The following is a 23,708-nucleotide window of genomic DNA, read 5'->3' as shown; positions in this document are numbered from 1 at the left end:
TGGTGAAAAAAGCAACTGTGAGATGATCCCACACATCTCCAGATAGAATTAATTTATCGGTCTCTCTCCATCTGAGTAAATCAAAATATAAAAATCAAATGCAAACAAGAGAGGAAACAAGAATCAATTTAAAGATAAGAAAATGGGCACAAGATATGATCAAATTATGCAGAGAGAAAAATAAAAACGAAACAAAGGAAGGCAAAAACAAATATATTTTAACCTTGTCCATTTAAACAATATATCAATGTGCCATTAATCAGTATGCCATTTAAAAAATATTTATACCTGTCTTTATAAACTGTGATCACAGGGTTTTAAGTCATGCTTATGTGTAACCTGACATGTCATTTGAGGCTCAAGTGACTTTTCCCTCATTATGTCACTCCACCGTTTGAACTTTGTCCCACATAAAGCGGAACGTTTCTTCGCCGGGCTGTGTTTACGACACATATTTAAGGAGCACCACATTATTCGCAGGTGATTTGTCGGAAACCCCGCAGTTTGAGCACTTTAAATAATCAGACAGGTGACAGTGTAGACTAAAATTGAGTTACGATGCTTTTGTAAAAATCCTAAATAAGTTTAAACTGTCGCTCGCTCATTGACATCAAGGCACCGAATGACTTTATGTTGAATTTTACAACGGCTGCAAACGCATATCAGCCAATCGGCGTAGAGAGCGTTGTATTTTGCCAGCCTCTCATTGGCTGGAATGGTAGGCGGTCCCCTCAGCACCCTCCTCTGGAATCACCCTAAAATAATTCCGACCTCTCCTCCTTGGGTGAAGGTTCATTACGGTGACTCTTCCACATTAGCTGTCTACTACTGTGTAGTTTAACGTCTCAGTCACAATGTCTGGCCGTGTTCTCGTCGGAGTTAAGCGTGTCATTGACTACGCTGTAAAGGTAACGTCTTTCTACTGTTTCAATAGGCTTATTTACGTTTTAAAATCATTTTTCCTGTCCTCACTTACTTGACTTTCTGTGTTCTGCTAGCTATCGTTAGCCTGCTGACGCCAGCTGGCACTGCCACACGAGCTAAGGAACAAAACTGTTAACAAATATTTGACAGATAACCTGTCAGTCTGCAGCTATGGTCACTTTACAGGATGTAGCATGTTGGATCATTTATATAATTGTCGGCAAGGCTGCAATGTGTGCAGTACTACCTGACTAGTTTGGTGTTCTCAAGTTGTGTAATCTAATGTCTGTCTCACCTTTACCATCTTAAAAGAGTCTGTAAAACAATGGTCTACGGTGCAATCACTCAGTTAGTCTAACCTCAATATTCTGTCAGCCTGTTCTGTCTCCTGAAGATGAAAAACAACACCATAATCAATATCTGTTTGCAGCTGTTTCGTGTAACAGCAACAGTCCTGCTCCAGCTGCCCACAGCAGGATCTGTACGGTTTGCTGCAGTCACAGTGCTCAACACGGTCACATCTATAGCTTTCTATAGCTTTTTTTGGTGTTTATTTACATGCTGTTATTGTTATTAATCTGTGGCTCTTTGGGCTGTACAAGTACTTGGAATATAATTGGAATTGCAGTGTAGCCAAGTGCAAAATCTAAATCACAGAAGCTGTATATTTTTTGATAAAGTAAAAACTGTGACAAAACAGCGTTATAGTGAAGTTCTGTAATGTTGCAGAGATGGCCTGTCTACAAATCTTGTTCTTCAAATGTCAGAAAATAATGCTTGTTTGGTACAAACTCCAGCAAAGGTCACATCATCACAAGTTTATTTTTTTTCAGTGAAATTAAAAATTGTAATACAAAAATTATTATTCCCACTAGAAAAGTTTTTTTTTTTTTTTTTTTTAGACCTATCACACAACCGTAACAACTGTTCTGCAAATGTAAAGTTATATGATACATGATATTGCCAGAAATATTTAGGTATCCCTGTCCATATCGTTTTGTGATGTCTGTGATTGTTTTGGGATTTTTTTATGTTTTTTGGCAAGATTCCTCAGAGTCATTTCTAAATAAGAACCCTAGATTTGTGGAGCTCTCACAAGATTTAAGATGAGCTCCGCTAAGGTTTAGGGACCAAAAACACTTGCTAAGGGTTAGTGAAAAATCATGGTTTGGGTTAAAATGATAATTCTAATGAAGTCTCTCGTGGATCTGTGGTTCCCACCTAGACACGATCATCCCTAAGTTCTGTTTCAGGGAAATCTTAAAGCTATATATTACAATGCTAATAGACAGACAGATAGCATGTTTCCAACTTTGTGGCAACAGTTTGGGATGACCCACTTCTGGTTCATCATGACAGTTTCCCCATGCCTAAAGAAATTGTTTTTCCAGTTTGGTGTGGAAGAAATTGACTCGACCTCAAACACATTCAATGCCTTTGGTATCAAAGGAACGTTAGCTGTGAGCCAGGTCTTATCTCCAGAGGTTAAATTGAGCCAGAGCTGTCCAGGCTTCAGCCCTGGCACATAGGCCTGCCTTCTCAATGTCATCATTGAATGCTTAACTTTGCACATCTTTGGTAGCTAACTGGGACATTAACCTCGAAGCAGAGGTTTGTCTCACCTTGTCATACTACTTGTTGTCAAATTATATCAACCAGATTTTGTAGTCTATGTGTCTACAAGTGCACCCACGATAACCCTGAAACCACAGAGCCCCCCACAAAACAAATCCCAGTTTAATCTCTGCTTATTGCCCAGCATGAGCACCAGCACAAAACCTCGCTGTTACTCTGAATGGGATCAAATCCCAGTCGCCAGGTTGTGAAATCTTTTTTATAGCCTTCCCACAAGAGAGGATGCTGTTACAGCAGCACATCAATCCCTGGATTTTTAATGTAATATGCGCATACTTTGTTTGGGTGTCCACATACTTTTGCCATGCAGTGTGTCATTATGCATCTTAACACCTTCTTACCTGACATGTTCAATACCCTCAGGGGAAATTCTTCTCTACCATTTTCCAGTAGTAAAACAAAGCAGAGCAATAAAAGTGTCGAGAGCTCATCCAAAAATGAAGACAGTTTGCCAGCCACAGGGCTCTGGTTCAAACACACATCACTAGATGTCTTGCTTTACACCTTAAGCATCTTGCTGGCTCGATTCCTATGTGAGTCTCTGTCATTGTGTCTGACAGTTTGCCCTAGAATCCTAGCTGTCTCGGTTGTTTGTCATCTGGCCTCCCTGTAGTGACTCTGTCCTGCCATCTTCTTCCTCCTCAGATTCGCGTGAAGCCGGACAACAGTAGCGTGGTGACGGATGGTGTTAAGCACTCAATGAACCCCTTCTGTGAGATCGCTGTGGAGGAGGCGGTCAAACTGAAGGAGAAGAAGCTTATTAAGGAGGTTGTTGCTGTCAGCTGCGGGCCACAGCAAGCACAGGTAGGTGAGATGGAGCCAGACTCTGCATCCCTGCTTTGTTAACCGATGAGAAATACAGTGTGGTGTGGCAGGTGGCCTAATTTTGGAGGGATTCTTTCTTGTGATTTCAGTCTTTTATATCTGGGCCTCAGCTTAATCTCTAATAATATTTTAGTGAAATCATGCTGTAATTAAAGGTTTACTCGGGTATTTTTCGACGTGGACCCTGTTTTCCCATGTTTTTGTGTCTTAGTGAATATTGGGTGGAGGGAGAATAATTATTAAGAAACACATTATGCCTGCACATTTACTCCATGCCACAAAAGTTTAACAGACCACGCTTCAATCCAATTTTGGTCTTTGTCACTTCGGTATGTTAAAACAGTTGGAACCCCACCCATATTTATACATCATGGACCTTAATGGGCTGACAAGCTGTACAACAGCTGGTGTGGTTTAAGTGAGGGTAAATGAGTATGAGGGAGAGCGCTGCAGTCGTCAGAAGCAAAACTAGGCTACAGTGTAATCCCTCCAGGTAACCAAAGTCCACTGACAGTCTCAGATTTTTATTGAGTCTGACAACATTATTGAAAGGATCACTACAGAAGAGAGACCTTTTTAAAGATACCTTTTGTTAAACCAGAAGCAACTGTTTTATTGTTTTCGCTAAACTAACCAGACTCCCCTTGCAAAACTGCAGTTTTAACATTGTCATCGTCATCTTCATTCAAACTTGATAGACAACAAATAAAACTCCAAAAAATGGCTCATCTTTCCAACAATCACCAGCTCTGGTTTGGTTTTAGTAAAAACATTATTCACCGAAGTAGATGTGAAAATATTCTGGCTGTACAGGGCATTTGTCTGACCTCACTCTCACTTCTCTCCTGATATTGTCACACTGTGAATAAAGGGTTTATTTCAACCAAACCAGAGTTGGTGATTGTTGGAACAGTGGACAGATGAGTCAGGATGGATTTTGGTGAAGATGACAATGTTAAAATGACTGTTTTGCAGTCTGGTTAGTTTGGCAACAACAAGAATAACAATCTGAGCCTGTCAATGGTAAAAATAAGCACTTACACTGACACTACAATACTGAATCAATTTGAAAAAATTGTTGTCCCATAGTTCGTACACACAAAAACATGGAAAATAGGGTTACCCTTTAAGTGATGATGTAATGTCAAACTGATTTTAAATGTAAATGATGGAGAGTAATAATCGTGAATCATCATATCATATCTTGCATAATCACCCAGTAAAAGGATAAAAATCACTTTGCTGACATCATCATCAAAATCATTTCTGAATATTTATCTTCAGTAACCAAACTATAACCAGAATTTCTGAACCAGACTGCTAAATTACTCATACTGTAATTTATGTTCAGAAGTGAGCCAACATGAGAAAGAAAAGTATTAGTCACTGCTGTGTTAATAAAGTAGTTATTACCACATTGTGTTTTCAGGGTTTAGTAAGACATTTTAATTGGAGACCAGCACCACCCACTTTATTCTAATTCCCCCTATTATAAGTTCTTTCATCCGTCTTTTTTCTCCTCACTTAGGAGACCATCCGTACTGCCCTCGCCATGGGAGCAGACCGTGGTATTCATGTGGAAGTGAGTGGGAAAGACTATAACAACCTGGGACCTCTGCAAGTCTCTAAGATCATGGCTGCTTTGGCCAAGAAGGAGGACGCTCAACTCATCATCCTTGGCAAACAGGTAAAAAAAAAATGGTTTAAATTCTCCCTACTCATTTAAAATCAGATCACACGTCCTGCTCTCATACTGTGATTAATACCCAGGTCTTACATTACTATTACCTTCATTTAATGGCTTGCGTTGCTTTCACAGGCCATTGATGATGACTGCAACCAAACAGGACAGATGACAGCAGCCTTACTGGATTGGCCTCAGGTCAGTTCAAGACGACTTGTCCCATATATTTTTTATTTTTTTTTTACCAAAAAAGGATTAAGACTGTTAATGTTTTTTCCCATTTGTCTTAACAAGTGTCTGATGTGTGACGTAGCGGTCTCTGCAGGCCCTGTCCAGACTGTCTTATCAAAGTTAGTGGAGACTAGTTTGAGTCAGGAAAAGCTGCAGTGATCCTGCACAGTTCAGCAAATCAGGTCAAAGGCTGCTGGGACAGTTGAGATGAAGTTCCCCTGTCTGGCCAATAGATGGAGAACTTTGTTTCAAATGTTTTCTCACAGTGTCTCACACCAGTCTGAGGCGCAGATTATAATATAAAGTGGGACATTTTAACTAGGTAATTTCCAAAGTTAGCACCGTATCTGTTTCGCCATTTTCATATCATTCTTACCCACATATAATTACTGTTAACTGCCTGACCTTTTATAGTCAATCAGTAGATGGAACACACTGACTCTTTCATGACCTCAAGTAACTTCACACAAGTTTTGTTCAGTCTGTATATGGCAGGGTTAGAAATTATGATGTGCAAAAATGTTTCCCTGTTTTCTAGATGTGCAGTTTTAACAGTAACCCTCATTGTTTGTGTATTTATAGATTTATGTGGATCTATTGGCAGAATATGACAGAAATGGAATATAATATTCATGAGTCTTAAATCAGATGAGAAAAAATGTTTTTGTTACCTCAGGATGAACTGTTTGTATCTACTGAGGGCACAGGTCCTCCTTCATAGAGGCCATAGTGTTGCACTGCCATGTTTCTACAGAGCCCAGAATAGACAAACCAAACACTTGAACAAGGTTATTCAATATATTTTAGTTTGGCCCTTCCTATGATTTTAATAACCCTTCAGCACAAGGAGGGTGAGGTTAGGTTTGTTGCAGTCTACAACCTCACTGCTAGATGCCAGTAAATCGTACACAGTGGTCCTGTAAGACACATTTACATTAGTTGCACAGTCCAACCAGCAGTTTGGACACATTGACTCATGAACTCTAGTAACCTCACAGAATTTTTGTTCTGTTCTTACATCACAGCTTTAATGATGACGTACAAAAAATGTTTCCGAGTTTTCAGATGGAAAGCTCTTAATGTCTGTATATTTAATTTTATGAAATCGTACTGTATCTTTATTTTGCAGGGTACCTTTGCATCAGAAGTGTCAATGGAAGGAGATAAGATTAAAGTGGTGAGAGAAATTGATGGTGGCCTGGAAACTATAAAGATCAACACACCGGCAGTGGTTACCGCAGACCTTCGACTCAACACCCCCAGATATGCCACCCTGCCTAATATCATGGTAGGTTGCAGGGAAAAATGACCTGAAATGCAAGAAGCAAAAAGAAGGCATGATATACTGTTGTTTTCAGGCATTAACTAAACGAAAAAAGGCATAGTGCTTCAAACAGACTATTAGTGACACTATTAAGTAGTAAACATGTATGTTTTCTACTTTCAGAAAGCCAAGAAGAAGAAGATCGCTAACATGAAGCCTGCAGACTTGGGGGTGGACCTCACATCACGGTTGGAGGTGTTGAGAGTGGATGAGCCCCCACAGAGACAGGCGGGGATGAAGGTGGAGACGGTGGACGACCTGGTGGGCAAACTCAAGGAGACAGGGAGGGTATAGAGGCTGTAAGAGCATCAGCAAAGGAGCGCAGAACTTAGCAGAAGGGTGAGTATCACTGTATCTGCCAAGCCTGACCGAAATTAGATTATTAAAACTAATTATATATATCAATACACATCTCTATGATCTGTGAATTATTTTTTCAGTTAAAACTTTAGTCTACAGATTGTCAGAAAAAAAGTTCCAATTTAATGTCTTCAGAACAGTTCAAAAGACACAGATATACAATCTACAGTTATATAGAACTGAAAAAAGCAGCAAAAACCTCACATGAGAGAAGCTGCAACTAGAGAATGTTTGGTGTTTTAGCTTAAAAAAAAGTCCCAGTAGAGAAAAGTCAGGAAATGGGGAAGAGAGATCTAACAAAGGTTTACAGTCGGTTGAAAAACTTGAACTGTTGCAGTTCATGATTGGTGTTTTAAGCTCCAAGCCATGGGGTGTTCAGTTATCAAAACTGATACAGATTAATTTTCAGTCAATTGATTAATCAACTACTTATTACGGCTCTAGTGTCAAGTGATGATACTAGATAATATATTAGCTCTCTACTATGTTTTTCACTTTCTTCTGTTTAGTATCAACATATAAATTCCATTACTTGGAATAGCTTGAGGGAAAAAAATATTTTTTATGTATCATGACAGGGTAACATTACTATTTTTCAACCTGGACCCTATTTTCAAACGAAATAAACCCTCACTTCACCACACTAGCCATGAAAATATTATTGCTGAACATGCTGTTTGTGTCTGCAGTGATGTCTGACCCTCCTCTTGCTCCTCTCTGGATAATTTAACTTCCAACTCTGTGACTTGAGGGTTTAGTTTGACCAAAACAGAATTAATGGTTGTTGAAAAAGTGGTAAAAACAAACCAAGACACGAGTTTTATGAGTTTTGTCTTGTTTCTGTCAGGTTTGAATGATGTGTGTGTTACTCTGTTAAAATTACTCTTTTCTGTAAATGGAGTCTGGTGAGAGTGATAAATTGTCTGTTTCTGGTTAAACAAAAGGATCTCACTGTTTCACAACATTATGGAGAGAATCTCTACAGATATAGACCTTTTTTGTTTGACACGTAGAAAAACAATCTTGAGTCTGTCAGTGGCAAAACAAGCAATTTTACTGGATGTACGTTGACAGTCCACAGTTGCTCATAAGCATTAAATTACAGTCATTTTCACTGCTTGGATACAAAACAAGGGTCCAGGTTGAAAATCCTGAAGTTAGCCTTTACAAATTCATAATATTTAGGTGTTTTTTGGTATGCAATAGGCCAGATTTTATTTTAGGTGTTTCAAGGAACGGGGCAGTGAATCGTTACAAAACAGAGTTAAGAAGATTGCATTGTGTTGATTGCAGATCTCTGCTAGGTGTGTCTGGGTGCATGTGGGTGGGGAACAGGAAGTGCAGGGCAGACTGTGTCCAGCATATATGCATGAGAGTATGCAGACAATGTGCAAGTAGCATTATCTTGAAAAATCCAGCAACAGATTCCATCAAGTGAAGCAGCTGCTGATCATGAAAGCAGATAATCTAACCTCCCTTTCTTCTTTTTTGGTTTCATGATATATTATGATATGTCCTTGGATCCAGAGAGTACCTGTTTTTGAAACCTGCATTTGTGAATAGCTCTCCTCAGCCAATCTGCTGGCATTGGCTTTCTCTACAGATGTTGGTTTTCCGTGGCCTCTACACGCTGATTAAGAGGAGTGAGTCAGAAGTCAATTGAGATATAAAGCAGAGCGGTCAACAAAATAGTTACTTTCAAAAATTGTGAATCGCCACAACCACAAGAGGTCAGTGAGCAAACAATCATAAATGTGCTCAAAAATATTAAGTTGATGAGTTCAGTAATGTGTGAGATCGGCTGCAGGCAGATACAGACATGCACACACTCCAAAAAATACATGATCTCCTCCATGGTTACAGCTTATTTGTAGGAAAACAGTGTATGCCAAAAAATCGTTATTCCTTACAAACTGATATCTGCCTTTTGATAATGGCTTGATACATTTTGTATGCGCACAGCAGACTTACCCCCTGTGATGAATGATAGAATTGTTTGCTTGGAATATGAACGTTACATCTTTTATATCAACATCTCTTCATTGTAGAAATACTAATTAATTGCTTTGACAAAGAGTATTATGTGTCTTGTGATGACGGAAGCAAAACTAATTAAAGATTTTAATTGCAACTCTTGTCTTGGAATCACATATCTACATTCTCCTCTCTCCTTGCAGGACTCTGTAATGAATAACTGGAGTGCATTACATAAACACACCCGGAGGACTAGCTTATGCATCGACCTAATCCCTCTGTTTGAGACTGTGACTCCTGAGGATATGCACGGAGGTACTGACAGGAGAGGAGGAGTACTGAGAAACACTGTCCTGTAGCAGACTCACACAACCCCAAAAGGAGCATTACATCTTTTATGCACATTTTAACTTAGATTAATCTGTATCAAAGGTGACTAATCTGTCTTTAGACAAGATAACCATCATGCAGTGATATTACAACCCAGAAACTTCATGTAATTCATGCTGCTATTGGTACTGCACTATACATTAATTAACTCTACCAGTGCAATGCATTTTACCAAATGTAGCCTGGCTCAGCTGTTTAATCTTGTATATCTGTAGTCATACATGTGAAGAGGTGCAGTTTTTGTAAATGATATATGTAAATATGGACCCAAACATGTTGATGATTATGTCCTTCAAGATTAGTGTCAAGTCTACTGGTAATTTGTATAGTTTGTGTAAGCCTAACAGGATTTCAGGACTGCCCACACAGTGTCTCTCAGTATGAGCGAGGGAAGATGATCAGAATTTTACCGCAAGCGCCTCAATTTACTGTTTATTGTACAGAACATTACCATGACAATAAAGCAGCCAGTCTTTTTCATATCTAAACACACCTGCGGCTGTTCCTTTGCCAGTTCTTTTGGTTTGAACTTACAGTAACAATTCAAAACACTGAAGTTTTCCACAAAATGTGGCTTACAATGTAGTGACATCGGTAATTTGTGTAAATGGGTAACAAATTGTAGCGGGAAAAGTGGGATATTGTTTGTATGTTCAAGGATCGTAAGGTGGCTGAAAATCCTTGAAAACACTTGAATTTTAATGTGGTGTTGTTGTCTAACTTTTAAAAGTGCTTAGACTTTGGATAAAGTGCTAGAAACTGCATGAAATGGTAATGTGCAGCTTTTCACCATGGGAGAGTCAGAACTTTTGAGCCATGTTAAGCGTAGCTATATTAGGGAAATTCAGATTTTGTTAACATTACACTCAGAACCATCTTTAGATTACAGTAAAGCAGTGAATAATTATTTGAAAATGATTGTAATTTAATGTGATGAAGAAGTGAAAATCATTTTGAATATGTATGTATGTAAATATTTAATTTATGGTGCTGGAAAAAGTTGAAGAAGCACTTCAAAAATGCTTAAAAACTGCTTTCATATGACTTTGGAAAAGATGTGGGAACACTGTGGATCAAGTGTTTCATCCTGGTGGTGGATTTATTACTGCTGCTTGACTGTGTTACACCATGTCTTATTAAATTTGGACAGTTTCTGCACCATGTTATGTTGAATCAAGCAGCAATACTTAAAATGCTTCTCACAATCACTCCGTTGCCAGTTTTTCAGGGACACCTAGTTAAACCTGTTTCAGTCGAATACAAAAATCCCACAGTAAGTCCTTCCTTCATGAAGGTCATATCGTTTAGTTTTTGTTGAAACAGTTTTTGAGAGGTGTTGTTTCGACTGTATGACAATTCTGGAGGCTGCTCTTGAATCGTGTTGCACTATCCTGAGGGAGAGGTGTTTAATATTTAGCCTGATATGAACTGGGTGGTCAGAATAACCTCCAGCCTCCAAAATGAGCATAAAGTTGAAAAAAAAAAAAACATTTACAAAATAGATTCAACAAAAACTAAGTGTTGTAGCTTTTATGGAAAGAGAAAACCAAAGTGTTCAACATTAAATAGAATCACCACATTGTGAAATAATCCAATACATGTTTAAAACTCATTATTGTGAAATGTTTTGCCTTTTTTCAGCAAGCAAATTTTATGAAAAGATATTTTTTTATTTCGTTCAAGCAATTTTTGTTTAATCTGTCTTGCCAATTCAGGCCAGCAAGCAGCAACTACCTCCCAGTTTTTTCATTTTTTTAAATCACAGGGGGAGATTTCATCATGAAGTAAAAAGGGACTGCGTGGTTTTGGATCATTTTCAAATGAAAGCAGCCAGAATTAAGTGTTATTATGAAAAGAAGCACGATTTCATTTCAAATTAATGAGCTGAATTTTAAACATTAACCGGATTGTTTTACAACCCCGATTTCAAAAAAGTTGGGACACTGTAACACATCAATAAATACATTCATTCATTCATTTTCTGTAACCACTTAGTCCGTAAGGGTTGCGGGGCTGCTGGAGCCTATCCCAGCTGACATTGGGCGAGAGGCAGGGTACACCCTGGACAAGTCGCCAGTTCATCGCAGGGCTGACACATAGACAGACAACCACTCACACTCACATTCATACCTACGGGCAATTTAGAGTCACCAATTAACCTAGTATGCATGTCTTTGGACTGTGGGAGGAAGCCGGAGAACCCGGAGAGAACCCACGCAGACACGGGGAGAACATGCAAACTCCACACAGAAAGGCCCCGCCCCAGCCGGGGAGCTGGGGGATCGAACTCAGGACCTTCTTGCTGTGAGGCTCAATAAATACAGATTACAATCATTTTCAAATCCTTTTTACCCTATATTCAGTTGAATACAGTGCAATACAAGATATTCAGTGTTCAAACTTATAAACTGTTTTTTGTAAAAAAACAAAAAAAACGAATACAATACAAAAAAAAAAATAATACACTCATTCTCAGTTTGATTTGAAGTTGGCACAGAGGTAACAAAAGGAAAAGTTGTTGAATTCTCAAGAACACCTGTTGGACTGTTCAATAGGTAAACAAGTTAATTGGTAACAGGCGATCAGTATCATGACTGAGAGTAAAAGGCTCAATCATTTACAATTAAGGATGAAGCTAAGTTCACCACTTTGTGAAAAACTGCACTGGCAAATAGTCAAAAAGTTTAAGAACAATGTTTCTCAACACAAAACTGCAAGGAATTGAGTGATTTCACCATCAACAATCATTAAAAACATCATTAAAAGAGAATCCAGAGAAATCTCTGCATGTAAGGAGCAAGACTGAAAACCAGTATTGAATGCCTGTGACCTTTGACCTCAACGCACACACGACTTCTCAGGGGCCTGAGCTCATCTGAGATGGACTGATGCAAAGCAGAAGAGTGTACTGTGGCCTGATGAGTCCGCATTTCAAACTGTTTTTGGAAATCATGGACGTCGTGTCCTCCAGGCTGAAGAGGAAAAGGACCGTCCAGGTTTTTACCAACCCCACAATTAAAAAGCCAGCATCACGGCATCGTGGCTAACTGTCACATCTGTGAAGGCCCCTTTAATGCTGAAAGGTACATACAGGATTTGGAGCAACATATGATTCTATTCAGAGACGTCCCTGCTTATTTCAATGAGACGATGCCAAGACACATTCTGCACGTGTTACAACAGTGTGGCTTCATAGTAAAACGAGTTCAGGTACTAGACTGACCTGCCTGCAGTCCAGACCTGCATCCCATTGAAAATGTGTGGTGCATTATGAAGTAAAAAATACAACAACACAGACCCTGGACTGTTGATGCCTGAAGCTGTATAAACATTACTAAATTTAAAAAAAATGAAAAAACACCCCAGACACATATCGTTTGCCCTATTCCGAGGATACACTTAAATAAATTTAAATGATACTGGCTTCTTATCAAAACAGAATTAAAGCGGGTACTGTTAAGTCAGATAAAGGGGCGTGGTCTAGCCTTTCAATCAGCGCAGGTGAGCTGCTCACGCGCCCACCCAGGTCGAGCTCGAGGACACACAGGAGGATCAAGTGTAGACGCTGGGGACGTTTCTGCATGAGTTTTTATGTAGTGGGAATATAACTTAAAATTCAGCTGACTTTACTTTGCCAGACGTTTTCGGTTATTCTTGATCTCATGAGGCACTCTGTCGTCCTGGTCTAATAAAATGAAGGAGCTGGAAGTATTTAGGAGATTAAACGCAGTTTTTCTGGCCGTTTTACTTCGCTTTACTTTTCAAGGTAAGACTGCAGCTGAGCTCCAGTTTGCCAGCTTGACGCTTTGCTTTGCTTTAATTGTTTCCCAGAGTGTTTATATTATTATTTATGGGGGTTTCTTCAAGGTGCACTTTTGTCCTTGTGAACTTTTAGAAACGACCCGTTATATACCCGCTTAAATGAACAAATATCTTCTCCACCACCAACTAGTATGAAAGTGTAACGACTAGTTTTGCCACTTGATAGGTTTTTACAATCATTAAACATTTCTAAATTAAATTAACTGCCGCAAGGACCAAACGGCTTGACGTTCATCCACAGTCTGAAATGTAGTGTTGGCTTGAGTGTTTTGAAATACATAAATTATATTATGGCATTAAGTTAAGGTGAGCTTACAAACTGTGGATAGGTGCAGAAATGACATTAATGAACACTGATGTAGAAAAAGTATTTGAAACATTTTTGCTGAGTTGCAATTCATGGAAAAGGTTGGGGTTAGGCTTACAGTGTAAAAAAAATAGAAAAAAGAAATACATCAGAAAACTTTCCATCAAATAATTGTGGGAGCTGAACATTTTTAAAATTTAATTGTAATTTCAATACATCTGATTTGTATACTTGTTGTTATCATAGGCAAACCAGTCAAATATTGCCCAATATAGGCCTGCATTATCCATTTTTGTATAGAATTGACTTTGAACCATAGTCTGTGATAGAAAGTAACTACATACATTTACTCAAGTAGTGTACTTAATTTCAGTTTTGAGATACTTGTATTTTACTTAATTGTTTGATTCTTATGTTGCTTCAGATATTCTACTTTTTACTCACCTACATTTATTTGATAGCTACTTTTTACACTAAAAACATGTTTATATGAGATGAAGTAGCCAATGACTAATCTACTCAGCAGTATAAAAAAAAGTCTCAAAAGTTGGATCAAGCTCAACAAACCAAAAAGTTAAAATGCTCATACATGTATTTTTTAGTAGTGAAAACAGAATTATGTATATTCTAGAATAATATGATACTTTGGAATCACTCTGCATAATGAGAACTTTAATTTTTGATATTTTAGACTAGGGCTTATTGGTTATCACAATATAAAATGTCAGGAAATGGTGAAAAACGTTGTTCAGAGTTTCCCAAAGCCCATGAAGTCGTCCTCAAATGTCTTGTTTTTCTCATAATCCAAAGATATTCACTTAACTTCCATAAAGGAGCAATGAAACCTGAAAATATTCACATTCACAAGAAACTTTTTGTCCTAAAAAATTACACATTTCACACTTGCTGCATATCCGCATTTATTGCGTAAACTATTTTTCAAAAATGATATCAGTATGCTCACAGCCTCATCAATGATTTAGAGAATGAAGAGATGAATATTTCCTCTCTAAACTTCATGACTTGGCTCCACACTGACAGGTGCACACTGTGAGCTGCTGGTTTCCCCTGTTGGTCCTACTCGGGTGATTGCTGTTGCTGGCAGCACCGTGACTCTGACTGTGTCCTTCAGTGGTGCCCCTGACCCAGCTGTTACCTGGTTCATGAGAGATTTACCTGTCGTCACATGGACTATTGACTCGTCTGTTCCCCCAGACATAGCCAAAAACAGGGCGGAGGTGCTGAGGATTGAAAAAAATGGATCTCTCACCTTCGTAAATGTGTCGCGTGATTATACCAGTAACTACACCGTTGAAATGACAAAGTCTGGGCTGGGGAAATCTTTGACTTCTTTCACTCTGACAGTATTTGGTGAGTACCTGACTGAACTGTTTTTGGAGATGTGTTGTTGTTTTTGCTGGCCAGGACAACTCTGCAGTATGACAATATTTTACTTAAAATGGTACTTTGACATATACTTTGCCTTTGATAAATACTGAAACTTCTGTAAATCAAAAGTTGCAGTGGCCCATATTTTAATTTTGATAAAATTCTGATTAATTGTTAATTGTTCAGCCCTATTCCAGTGTCATTGGCTGTGTTTACAAAACCTCCCAAATTTCCTCAAGTGAAGGTGGACTGCTCTGAAAAAAATATGCATATCTTTGATTCCACCCACACATGTGCTGCAACATTTTCAATTTCTTACTTTAAAGCTTGACTATTCAGCTCTGGGGCTGCTAATAATGTGGCTGCCTCTGCACTGTGTAATGTGGTCAAGGACAGCAAAGCACATGTACTGTTTAAATCTTTCAGGCATCCAGAAAGTTTTGCAATTTATTCTTTCAAACTGAAGTATCAATGTAATCGAATTATCAAGGTAATTTATTTTCATCATAAAACACAGGGTTGCATAATGAAATGAGGGTTGTTGTTCCTTCAAGCTACACACATGCAATACAGATAATTGGGTTAATTCAGAATAGAATAAGATAAAAAATATAAAGCAATATATGCAGTTATTTACGTATATACGTGCGCATGTGCAACCAGGACATAATTCTGTAGTGCATGTTTGAAAATTTGCATGAGGTTGAATGCAAACAGCAGCACAAGATGGTGATGATAACATGGTTGACATCTTCACATCAAAACTTAAACATCCGGTTGTGCACAAAGCATCATCGAGTTCCCCTCCCCTTAACTTGCCAGAGTCTTGCATGTTGATTCTGTCAACTTGTAATTGGTCCACTCATCAAGTGCAGCAGCTTGATCCTGTGGTGGAGCAGATCTCTGTACAGCAGTCTCTGATTTTGGCCCATTTTGTCTGATTAATTTTCCCGGCCGGACATTAGCCGGAACCAGCCTTGTGGCTCATGTCCTCAATCTCCTCCACTCCTCCTGGAGTGCTCCGCAACGATGCATTCAGCTGATCTGGCTGGGTTTTAAAAGATGCCATGAGCATGCTGTCGATCATCTCAAGGGCTGCTGCTTTTTAATCAAAACCTCACGCTTTTCCAAGGCCCTACAAGTGTATTTCTGTCATAGGTGATTCATGTTGCAGCAATAAAACTAAAAAAAATAGATTAAAGGAGAAAAGTAGCAAAATCAGTCGAGGTTAGTGTAATTTTGGTGCATTTGAAAGGAAAACAGGAATATTAGTCATATGACTTAAGTACTTCATCCACTTGTTCAGCATTTCTTCACCTTTTCATTCACAGAAAACATCCAGAATGTGACTCTGAGCACACAGCCTGGTTTTGCTTTTGAGGGAACTGACCAGTTCACTCTGCATTATAGCATGTTGAAAGGAGTAGTTGAGCAACAGATGTGGTTCTTCAATGGCAAAGAGATAAATACCAACTCGCACTACACAGTGGAGGAGCAGAGCCTCGTGATCCTCAGGCCAACCCGAAAAGACTCAGGACAGTACACGGTGTTACTGAAGAACCCCTTCAGCAGTGTGACGACTCATGTGAATGTCACTGTGCTGTGTAAGATTAACAATTTATTCTTCACTACGTCCATTCTGACTGGGAAATATCTTTTTGAACCTCTGTCTCTTTATCCCCTCCTTATCTTTTAACTTTCATTTCTATTCTTTATGACCTGTTATAGATGGACCAGATGAGCCCGCACTTGAGGCCCGTCCAGCTCAGGCTTTCTACGTGTCAGGAGACTCCCTGAGCCTCTCCTGCCGTGCGGACGGGCTCCCACAGCCGATTGCCATGTGGTCATTTGGAAGTCAGAACTTTTCTGATTCCCATGGAGAAGTCCTAAATCTAACAAATGTAAAGACCAGTCAAGGAGGCGTTTATACGTGCACGCTGCTCAATAATCAGACTAAAGAACAGCGCCAAAAGAGCATCATTATAAACATCTATGGTATGTGAAAAAAATGAGTTTTATCTCTTTGTTGCCTGTGTGATATGATTCAATATTTTGCAGAATTCACCATAACTTGTCTTAAATTATCCTCAATATGTTTTAAAAGTGAAGATGAGATGCAAACTCACTGTTCGATGACACAAACTTATACACTGGTCCTTTAAAGAATATTATGATTTAGTTACACCAGGAAATGTTAGTTTAAGCTATTTTAATGTTTTCAATAGAGATTCTGGATTGCAGTCTTCTATCCATCTTTGCATTGATAAAGACTCTTTCTATAAACCTACTGAATAAAAGGAAAATACTAAAATTAGGACATTTTAGCCCAGCTTTTTAAAAGTTGAAATTTTGCAAATGCATGTTTCTCCTGCAACATGTTTTTCTAAATAATATATATTATATACACCATGGACTAGGGATGGGCATTGAGAACTCCAATTCCAAATGACAATCAATTCCTAAGGAATCGTTAATTATTGATTCCTACACAGTTTTCACTTGCTCTTTGTGAATAACACAAATTGTCCTCAAATCACCTCAATTTAGCAAATGCTATGCTACATAACACTTAACAAGGATGGGATGCTCTGTATTGTTACATTAAAATAGCCTCAGTAAACCACACAATATTCAGGAAACCAGAAGAGACCCCAACGTCATTATGGTTATCTAGCTCACGTTAGCTTAGCTCAGTGTTTCCGCCAGTAATGTTCATCTGTGGTAGTTAGCATTTCACACAACTCTGCTTTGAAGGATGCAGGACACTCAGAGAATCAGAACAGAGAACCAAAATGAATGAGCAGAATCAAAATTATGTAATCTAAATGGTACTCAACCATATCATGAATTTGAGTGAGTTATGCAGACTGTTTGGTTCATTTTTAATTATGTCTGATATTCTCTTTGGACAGAGAGGCCATCAGGCAACCCGATGTGCTCTGTGCAGTCAGTGAATAACGTCGACCTGCAGTACCATTGTCAATGGTTGGGGGGAACCCCACTGGCTCAGCTTACTTTCCCAGCACTAAGTAACACCAGCAGTGGAGCAGGAAACTTCAGCCCGACTCTCGCTGCCTCAAATAACCTTGATGGGAAAACTGTCACGTGTATGGCCAACCACCCGATTGAACAGAATAAGTGCAACATTACTACAAGTAAGTGTTAGATGCTCAACAATCTGTCATTCAAAAAATAAAACTTCTGCATCATGTGCATGAGTGACTATAGCAGCTGAACGAGGACCTTATCTTCCCCAGGTAGTCCAGTGGAGTTCCTGCCAGCTGTGAGAACCACAGTCAACTCTGAGGGCAAAATAGTGGTGACTATCCACTGTGTCAGTGAGGCCTCGCCTAGGACTGTGGTGTCATGGTCCAAAGGCAGCGAGGCTGTCGCCTCTGGGACAACATACCAGATCAGCAGTGACACCACACAGCTCAAGATTCGTGACTACAACGTCAGCAACTTTCTCCTCCAGAACTACTCCTGCAACTGCAGCAACCCACTGGGCAGCCAGAGGAGGGAAATTCAGTTAAGAGGTATAGAACTGCCATTCTTGGTTTGTTGGCTGCCTGTCACAATTAAGCTCAGGTGGAAAGTACCCAGACACTTACTCTGGTACTCGGGTACTGAACTTAATACTACTATTTATTTTGGATAATTTAAATTTTGTGCAACTTCTACTCTACTACACACATAGAAGAACTATACTTCTTATTCCACTACAGGCTTAGGCTACAATAATTATCATGAATTCATATGTGACTTAATGCATGTAAAGGTATGAATTGATTCATTTAGTACTCCAGGAGGTATCAGGACTGTACAGTAATTTACAGCCTCTCATGCGTGACTGATTACAATAACAATATGCTAATTAATTTAGGTATTTTAGTCATCATGATTTCTGAGTTATTAATGCTGCCTGCATCTCCTTCATAGCTAATTGTGCAATCAAAAGTGACATGACAAAAACCTGACCAGTCACAACAGAGCAGTGCACATGTATTCTCTTGAACTGTGTTGTAAGAAAGTGTTGCAATCATGATTAAGAAAGCAGAACTTCTTCATTTATTTATTATGTTTGTGGACATGATGTGGTGACCAGCTCCACATTTAACACTGACGAATAGCACGAATTTAATGGTGGCATAATTGTGAAATCACACGTAATAACCCTTTGTTGCTTATACATACATGATGCATACACAGTTTCTTTATCCTAACTAAATCACTGATAATTGTAATGGAGCCCAAAATTATGATCTAATTCAAATACATAATGCCTTGATATACAGAAGGTCTGACTTTATTTGAAGGGCTGTAAACATGATGAAGTCATGTTGAAATAATGATTAGTTTTTCATTATTACAACACTTGGAATTCATTGGAATGCATGAGCACTGCTGTAACCAGTTAGTTTTTTGCCCTGTTCCTGTCCCTTTTTGCCCTACAGACTTGGCTATGAAAAAGACATGGACATCATTAACTAATTAACTAACCAGAAGTCTTGTAGTTATGTGTGAATTCATGATAATTCATGTGCTCTTCCCATAAAGTGCTGCTAGTTAATTTATGGTAAAGGTAAAGATTTTATATGTGTAATGTATAAGCTCATTTAATGTGACAGATTGTTATACTGTGGTTAAATTTATCCCCAAATGAACCAGCTAAAACATTAAAATGTGGTTTATTAATGAATGAATCAGTAAGTTGACACTGAAACTATTCAAATAATCTGTATAATCAATTATAGATACACAAAAAAAAAAATCATTTGTTTCCGCTTCTGGCAGTTGGTCAGATGAAACCAACATTTTGAAGATGCCACTTCAGACATTAGGAAATTGTGATGGGCATCCTTCATTTCTTTCAAACATTTTGTGGACCGACTTCATTTTCTCAATTAATTGATTCAATCATCAGGCTACCAGACAATAAATTAAGTGTGAAATGCAGCCCTGCTTTTACTTTTTGTAATTAACTCACACTTTTCTCCTTTTACTTTCATGTTTTACCAAAAATGCTGAAAGACCTTTATTGTCAAAGCATATTTTGACACTTTCATTGATGTTTAAATACAAGCTCTTCTTCCACCAGAGCCAAGCAGTACAGTATAGTGATTATTTGTGCCATTTTTAAACACTGTAGGGACTCTGTTGCCTTCAGCTTCTAATTTTGAGTACTGCTAGCATTACCAGAGTAAAAGGGAACAATGGGCCCTCAGACAGGAGCTAAGTAATACCTGTGGTTGCTCTTTCCCTTTAAACAAAGCTCTCCAGTCTTGGTAAACCCACTCCCCCCCTCTCACAATCCCTCTCTTTCCAGGTCCGTCGATCTCAGATTCCAGTTTGTTCCCTAATCAAGATGGAACCATCATCACATTGACCTGGGAGGTCCCGCCTACCTCTATTGTTACAGGTGACACAGTCATTAACTCTGGGAACTTCCAGCTTGGTTTATTTTCCACAAGAATATCTTTTAAACTTCACGTGTGAACCCAGCCCTCTTTGTTTTGAATTTATATGACTCAGCAGAAGTCCTCATACACACCATGGTGAAAACAGAAACTCAACACAGCAGATAGGGGTGTAAATATTGTGTAATGTGTGAATCCTCTGGCTGAGCAGCGCTGTGTTTTGGGAAGAAACATTTTAAGGACAAAAGTACTGCGAAAAGCAAATGTCAGTTTCTGTTATGTGTCCTTTTCTCATACCAGTCAGATTTTCCTATCAAACAGGCCTGTCACACTGATCAGTGAAATCATTATCTGTTACCACTTTATGGTTTGATCAGCCTTGATGTTGGTATCAAACGAAACAGAGCTGCATGTGCTTTATCAAAGGCTTTGACATCCAGATGAAAGGACCAGACCTCTTGAGTAAAAATCGGAATGCCACCAAAACTAGAGGCAGCTCAAACCGATTTCGCACCATCCAGCAGAAACCCGGCTCTGCCAGGAGTGCAGACATCTTCGTCCTCGATCCTGACTTGACGTACCGGTTTCGGATCATTCCCAAAGCTCGTATGACTGAAGGAGAGCCCTCAGAGGTCCACAGGATTGGTCCAGGTATGTCAAAATGTTAGATCAGTCAAAAGTTTTCAGATTAATATATTATCCTCCTCAGTCCCGAGCTGTCAGTTTGTATGCATTATTAATTTTTTCTAGCTATTTTGGATCAGTAGGGCCTGATGAATATAAAACTATAGCATTATGTTTGAACAGGAGGTAGTTTTTGAAAAAAAAAAAACATACGGTGTCCTTATATGGAGACAATGTGTTTATTACACAGTAAGGTCACCAGTGTGTGAAAAAGTAACAGTAACTGCAGTTTTGTTTTTGCAGAAGCTGTCTACTGTCATTGGAATAACCAAACAATGCTACACATCTACAGCTTTGTGATTTTGTCCATTTTGTTTCTTCCTTGGTCCGTACTCTGAACCTATTATTACTCCTATTATTATTGCAATTTAGAAATATTTCTGTTGAGAGAAATGCCATGAAAGTGTATTACATAAAAAATAAAATTAATGTCAATGAATCAATGACTAATTAGTACCACCTGCAAGAACTCTTCTCTTTGGTTTATTCCCAAATCAGTTTCCTTACTTTTACTCCTTCACTTTGCATGAACAATTAACATTATAAAGTCTCAATGTTGTCAAACGAGGACTTCCTAACTAGCTGCATCCTAACTTGTTACTATTACTATTGTGTCAAATTTGTTTGCCACATCAAACTACAAATGGGAATGGTGCAAATACTGTTATTATATATTTAATATATTTCTAATGCATTTATCTTGGGTTGTTCTTTCACATAACTAAATAAAATTATTCCAAGGGACATACATGAGGGGATCCCCAGTATATATTTTTTGTAAGTGGTCCTTGGCTGAGAAAAAAATTGAGACCCTCTGTGTGAGGTGATGTGTGCATTGAGTTTCTTATCTCAGGGTCAGTGATGGTGCTACAGTGGTGAAATCATTGCTCACTGTCTGTCCTGGTGATACTAGGTGAAGGGCTGAGTGGCCCTGCCATCGCTGGTATCGCAGCTGGAATCCCCTGCAGTCTTCTCTTCCTGATCCTTCTGGGTGCCTTCATCTACCTCTGTGTCGACTGCCACAAGGACAAAAGTAGGAAAACTATGCATTTTTTTGCAAAAAATCTGAATCAAGTTGTTAAACATGATGACATACTGTATTTTCTAGAGATGAAACAATCATGAAATGTGAAATACTGATGCCTCTATATGACCCACATAATAAAACAATGTCAATTAATGTACTGCACTGTTTGCAAAAATCAATGCACCAGTCAGCAGTAGGCCTTTTAATAACAAAATAAATAACTGCAACATGGTGGCTTTCTGTGTTTTGCAGGTTGGCCGACAACATATCCAGGGCCCAGAGCAGTTGAGAAGGTTAGAATCACTGAACTGGCAAACTTAACCAATTCAGTGCCAACAGATTTGTTCATGAGCAACTTGTAGAGGGTAAAATTAAGAAAAAATAAAAATAACTCCACTTGCATCATACAGTATTTCATCAACATGTTGCACAATGAATTCTGTAATTTTGGTTGCTTGTTTTAGCTTCTTTCTTGTCACTCACAGGTAATAAAAACCCAAATAGATTCAACTCCTCATAACCTGCTGACAGGAGGGCTGAAGTCTTCCCCTGATTACAACAGATTACACCAGGTAGCCTTTCTAATCAAACAGATCTGTGTCAGATTGCTGCTTTTGTTGATTTTACAGTAAATAAACTGTCTTGTTTTCTTTCAGACTCCCTCTGAAAGATCAGTGGCTCTCCCCTCCTTTGTCCCTCCACCACCGCCTGTCAGAGTTGCAACAACTGTCTAAACTTCAAAATTTGCCTTGATGTGGATAATCTAGTATTTGTATTTTCTGTTTTATTTTAATTAATGAGATTTTTCTATATTTTTATCATCATTTTAACCAAAATACAGTTTGTGTCCTTTCTTTCAGTGGAGATGGATGTTTGTATCACTTTCCTGTGTAATCTGCATTTCATGATAAATCAAAGTGTAACTCATGCTGGTAAGTTTATTCAGATAATTATGAAAGAAAGCCTTTTTTTTACTCACTTTAACTTTCATAATATTTTCTCTTAAAGGACCAGTGTGTAGGATTTAGTGGCATCTAGCAGTGAGATTGTATATTGTAACCAACTGAATTGAAAATGAACCACTTGTCCGTCTACAGTGGTTGCAAGACTCTCAAAAAAACATCGAGGGCTCGCTCTCATGAGCCAGTGTTCAGTTCAGTCTTGGCTGAAAGTTGTCTTGCAGCAAAACCAGACAGTGTTCTGTGACTTTTTATCAAATCTGTGTGCAGATTGTTAATAATAAAATAAATAAAAGACTCATTGCCTTGGTATTGAAAGAAGTATTAAGTATCTTCTTTAATATTGTTTAGCTAAATTTCAATATACTTGTCTAAATAAATTCATACTTATCCCTACATGCCTTTTTATGCATGATTTTGCAGAGATGTTTGGTTTGCATATACTGAGTACTCACTCAGTTTCATGCTGTGTAAGACAAAGTGACAGGATTGGTGAGACAACAAATAAAAATGGTGACAGTGCAGAAATAATTAGATCAAATATAGATAGGTCATCTAATTTGTATGATGGTATAGTATTAAATCCAAATACAACAGAATCTGAAAAATATGGAAAACGTCCACTAAAAATACATAATGATAGGTTTAGAATAATTACAGATTATGTTTATTATCAGTGTTAGTATATTGTCCTCAAGGAACACGTCCCTGTCACTCAAAGTTTTCTCTCCTGGCAATATACTTAATTGAAAACAT

General features: G+C 38.5%; 2 protein-coding genes across 2 annotated transcripts; both read left to right on the top strand.

The window, feature by feature from the left end:
- The first annotated feature begins 748 nt into the window (after positions 1 to 748).
- On the top strand, positions 749 to 9,839 carry etfb (electron transfer flavoprotein subunit beta). The gene is made up of 7 exons (XM_084727024.1): positions 749 to 908; positions 3,205 to 3,363; positions 4,913 to 5,071; positions 5,204 to 5,266; positions 6,429 to 6,587; positions 6,747 to 6,962; positions 9,161 to 9,839. Exons 1-6 carry the CDS (start codon positions 855 to 857, stop codon positions 6,915 to 6,917), a joined length of 765 nt encoding a protein of 254 aa, XP_084583150.1. The 5' UTR covers positions 749 to 854; the 3' UTR covers positions 6,918 to 6,962; positions 9,161 to 9,839.
- A 3,023-nt stretch (positions 9,840 to 12,862) lies between these two features.
- Positions 12,863 to 22,912, top strand: vsig10l (V-set and immunoglobulin domain containing 10 like). The gene is made up of 12 exons (XM_084725731.1): positions 12,863 to 13,113; positions 14,518 to 14,847; positions 16,197 to 16,469; positions 16,594 to 16,860; positions 17,778 to 18,020; positions 18,123 to 18,401; positions 20,192 to 20,284; positions 20,709 to 20,933; positions 21,880 to 21,999; positions 22,246 to 22,286; positions 22,479 to 22,565; positions 22,650 to 22,912. The coding sequence occupies exons 1-12, from the start codon at positions 13,041 to 13,043 to the stop codon at positions 22,725 to 22,727; spliced, it is 2,109 nt and encodes a 702-aa protein (XP_084581857.1). The 5' UTR covers positions 12,863 to 13,040; the 3' UTR covers positions 22,728 to 22,912.
- The last annotated feature ends 796 nt before the right edge of the window (positions 22,913 to 23,708 follow it).

Source organism: Lutjanus erythropterus, chromosome 9, assembly GCF_056507025.1.
Source record: "Lutjanus erythropterus isolate fLutEry1 chromosome 9, fLutEry1.hap2, whole genome shotgun sequence".
NCBI classification, from domain to species: Eukaryota; Metazoa; Chordata; class Actinopteri; order Lutjaniformes; family Lutjanidae; genus Lutjanus; species Lutjanus erythropterus.
This window is presented reverse-complemented; position numbering and strand designations above follow the sequence as displayed.

Bases quoted from the DNA above. Each gene is read 5' to 3' on its own strand.
- vsig10l (XM_084725731.1), top strand. From the start codon at position 13,041: ATGAAGGAGCTGGAAGTATTTAGGAGATTAAACGCAGTTTTTCTGGCC. The intron at 20,934-21,879 runs GTATGTCAAAAT...TGGTGATACTAG, and splicing joins GGTCCACAGGATTGGTCCAG to GTGAAGGGCTGAGTGGCCCT. The intron at 22,566-22,649 runs GTAGCCTTTCTA...GTTTTCTTTCAG, and splicing joins ATTACAACAGATTACACCAG to ACTCCCTCTGAAAGATCAGT.
- etfb (XM_084727024.1), top strand. From the start codon at position 855: ATGTCTGGCCGTGTTCTCGTCGGAGTTAAGCGTGTCATTGACTACGCT. The intron at 5,072-5,203 runs GTAAAAAAAAAA...TTGCTTTCACAG, and splicing joins TCATCATCCTTGGCAAACAG to GCCATTGATGATGACTGCAA. The intron at 6,588-6,746 runs GTAGGTTGCAGG...TTCTACTTTCAG, and splicing joins CCACCCTGCCTAATATCATG to AAAGCCAAGAAGAAGAAGAT.